The following is a 4,040-nucleotide window of genomic DNA, read 5'->3' as shown; positions in this document are numbered from 1 at the left end:
CACTACAAGAGGAAGCATGGGATCAAGCCGTTCATGTGCCGCAAGTGCGGGAAGGCCTTCGCGGTGCGGGGCGACTGGCGAACCCATGAGAAGAACTGCGGCAAGCTATGGTACTGCATCTGTGGCTCCGATTTCAAGCACAAGCGATCGCTCAAGGACCACATCAAGGCCTTCGGCCGCGGCCATGCCCCCTACGGCCTCGACTGCTTCGACGAGGAGGACGAGCCGTCTTCTGAGATCGAGCAAGACAGTGATCATCATCATCAGGTGCAGCAGCAGCAGCAGCAGTGTAGCCAGTCGCGGTAGATGGGTTAGGGAAGAAAGAGAAGAAGTTGGATTCGAATTGGCTGTTTAGGTTTTTCTGTAGGTGTAGTAGCATTATCAGCTAATGATTTAGCTTTTCGATATGCAGCGACGACCTGGTTGATCTGCAGTGGTCTTTCGTAGCTAAAGTTCCTCTAATTCTCTTCTCTTCTTGTTTTGATCCAAGTGGTAGAGTAGTCTTATAGAACAAGATGCATGTTGGTTCATCTTCTGTAGATTTTGCTGCTCGTGGATGGATATGCATGCCTTGGTCTAATCTACATGTGCTTCTTTCTATCATTTGGAGGTTAAATAATTGGATGAGAGGTTTATAGTCAGTGACACAAGAATAAATGTAGACGCCGGATTGCTTATGCTTATTTATTTGATGTTCTTTGTAGGAAGAACACAGTAAATTAAAATTTTTAGCTCTCTTCATGTTTCGAAGTCAACATAGATTTTTTATTTTGGTTGTAGATTTGGTTAGGATTTGGCACCATTTTGTTTTCGTTCTTATTGTTCTAAACAGATGTATATCATGGAAACCACATGGTTTATGGAGAAAATGGATGGGTAGCCATTACTGACCTGAAGATTGAAAAGTTCAGCAAGCTCAAAAATAAAAACAGGAAGATTAAGTCGTCCTCCAATCTCAGATAAGTAGGTATGTTTTTTTTTTTTTTGCGTAACATGAGAAGAAGATATTATCACACTACTTGAGGGGAAACCCCACAAGCTTTCTTAATTCCTTGTTTCGTATCGTTCTTGACTCTTCATTTCTTGCACCCACTGCCAGGAAAATGTTTCTTTCTTTCTTTTGGAGTTTAGGTTTGCTGTGAAGTGGATAAGGAATCATCTTTAACCTGTTTTAGCTACTGTATCGGCGGATTGCAAAAAAGCTTTAGATGCCTGACAATTGATCCCAATCACCCATGCAATCTTTTAGGGTTTGATGCGTTCGATGGTCATTCTTAGATGTTTTAATGAATTATTCAACAAGACAAAGATATTGATGAATATATTATTCATAAAATAAAATAAAAATATTATAATAACAGTATGATCATTGGATGCCTTTGAGATTAATAATAATAATAATAATAAGACAATTGTTAGATCAATAATATCTTATGGATTTGAAAGTGAGGTTAAAAAAATAATATATTTATGATTTATATTGGTAAGATGAAAATATTGAGATAGATGTATGGATGGATGGAGTTAAGAAAAAAAAATATTTTTATTTATAAACTCGTTTTGATATATGATTATAAAATAATAATAATAATAAATATTTAAAATAATATGAACATATGCTTGGACCTCATATAATTGAAACTTATACTTTTATTTTGTTTTGTTTGCATTTAACAGTCCAATGCTTGCACGCCTCAGATTAGTCTTACGTTAGCCTTTTGACACTTGTGAAGAATTCCCATCCTTTTATGCCGCTCTTGTTGAATGATTTAGAAGCTGGTTGAGGGTAGCATAGTGTACTTTGTTATTCTTTAATAATTGAGCTTTGGAAGCTGTACTTTGTTATTCTTCTGTGTGTACAGGAGGCCATGGCTCTTCTGCAGCTGATGACGGTATGCAAATCAAAGCTTGATCTGATTGGTGTAACCCTCAGTTAACTGGCACTACTTTCCCATCCACCGTCCAGCAGTCAGCTTTCTCTTGGGTGGATATATGTATGATGCGTTTGTGCCTTTGGATATTGTGTTAGCTGGTAGAGGTGGAACACACACAACGAACATAGTTTCAAATCATCCGATCAGAGAGAAGAGAGACAGAGAGAGAATCGCATATATATCCATCTAAAGATTTGAGAGCTGGATTGCCGAGATCTTGGCAGGGCTTTCTTTAGAAGCACAGGGAGAGAGATAAATCACATAGCCATATAAGATTGGAGAGCAAGATATCGCTGAGAACAGACATCGTGGCAGGTTTTCTGCTGAAGCACACGCATGCAAAGCGAATAAGAGAGAGAGAACAGTCAAAAGAAGGCTTTCGAACAGGTCATACATATCAAGCACAGATAGAGAGATTCAAACCCCCATTAAAATGACCTTACACAGCCTTCATTAATACCTTCCTTCTTTTTGTCTTCTTTTGTTCTCACTTTTATGATTACACCTAACATAGCCATAGTGTCGTTGTGGACTTCACAGAACAAAAGACCCCAGCAAAAATAAAATAAAACAAAAGATATATACATGATTGCAATTGAAATGAAATTTAAGGACATGAAAGATTATATTATGGGGGAAAAAACACGGAGAGATAGATGTTAGATTTAAGTGGAAGTGATCCCTTACGATTGAACATATTTGATGTAGTTATCAAATATTTGAACTATATCAAAGATGATATTGGAAATAAATAAATAAATATTTAGACATAATTATCAAGGAAATCGGTATTTGACCGAATTAGACGTAGAATAGTTACCAAACATCATTTTCTATGTGATAATTTCGTTGGCCTAATAGGTCCTAAATTTGAGCAATTAAAGATGCTCATACACAAGCTACCAATAATTAATTCATTGATGGTTCAAGATCTTATCTAATAAATTTGACATCTAAGATATTAGTTCCCATATCATAAATATCATACTTAGAATATTAATTTGATAGTAGTGTAGTGGCTCTACTTATTAAATATTAAAATTTAAAATCTCAAATTTTTTACTATATGTTCGTAAGCTTAGTTGTCGCCCTCGTTTTGGTATTGTTGTAACCAGTTCGGTGTTTACAAGAAAAGAATTAAGATTTACGTGTTCAATAATAATAATAATAACAACAACAACAACAACAACAACAACAACAACAACAACAACAACAACAACAACAACAACAACAACAACAACAACAACAACAACAACAACAATAATAATAATACACACAAAGAGTAGATGAGAAGAACCAACACCGGCATCTCCTGTCAATGCTTTGATGTTGAGCTTTGCATGATTGCTCTATTAATCATGCATTAGCATATATTAGCACATGTTTCAAAGCTCCCATGCAATAATTCATTTATGACAACTTACAACACTTTGCGACTTCTAAAAAGGTATGCATAAAAAAAATATAATTCTTATAATTCTCCAAGTGAGGAATCACTCTCTCGGTTATTGGAAAAAGAATAAATATATTTTAATGAATTTTTAAAATCTATTTGTGAAAACATGTATAATTAGGATCACAAGAAAGAAAATAATGTAAGAAATAAGAAAGTACCATATGAAATAAGAAAGCAAGAAAGAATGAATTTGTTCTTTGTTTTTTTTTCTAAATTTGTTTAGAAGCTTTCTATTTGTTAGAAAAATATTCATATGCTAGGTAACATTAAGAATATGACTAAAAAATTAGTCATACATTGATAAATATGTGATATGAATCATCAATTTGATCATAATTCTATAAAAGACCCTTTTATTATTTATAAAGGATCAATCACGAGAGCTAAAGCTAAAATGATGAAAGAAGCTTTAACTTGTTTATTGGAAGACATTTGAAATTAGCAAGTTAATTAAGACTCAGTCAAAGTTCTATTAATGTAAGAAGAACCTAAAATAATCAACATGATTCAAATAAGTTCAAACTATGAAGAGAAAGTTAAAACTTTAAGAGAATGACAAATTTTTAGCTCATTTTCAAGAATAAAGGTCATTCAACCAAAATGGACCATATTAAGAATTCTGGGTTTATTCATGAATAATTATTTAATTT

At 34.0% G+C, this 4,040-nt stretch overlaps 1 protein-coding gene across 1 annotated transcript in view; it reads left to right on the top strand.

Annotated features, from left to right (window-relative positions):
• The window catches only part of LOC135637192 (zinc finger protein WIP2-like), a 2,251-nt gene extending 1,690 nt beyond the window's left edge, over positions 1-561 (top strand). The window contains exon 2 of the mRNA XM_065149719.1: positions 1-561. This exon is cut by the window's left edge and continues 171 nt beyond it. Within this exon, the coding sequence (XP_065005791.1) occupies positions 1-306 (306 nt within the window). The 3' untranslated portion in view covers positions 307-561.
• Positions 562-4,040: the final 3,479 nt, after the last annotated feature.

This window comes from Musa acuminata, chromosome BXJ1-3 (genome assembly GCF_036884655.1).
Source record: "Musa acuminata AAA Group cultivar baxijiao chromosome BXJ1-3, Cavendish_Baxijiao_AAA, whole genome shotgun sequence".
Lineage (NCBI taxonomy): Eukaryota > Viridiplantae > Streptophyta > Magnoliopsida > Zingiberales > Musaceae > Musa > Musa acuminata.
This window is presented reverse-complemented; position numbering and strand designations above follow the sequence as displayed.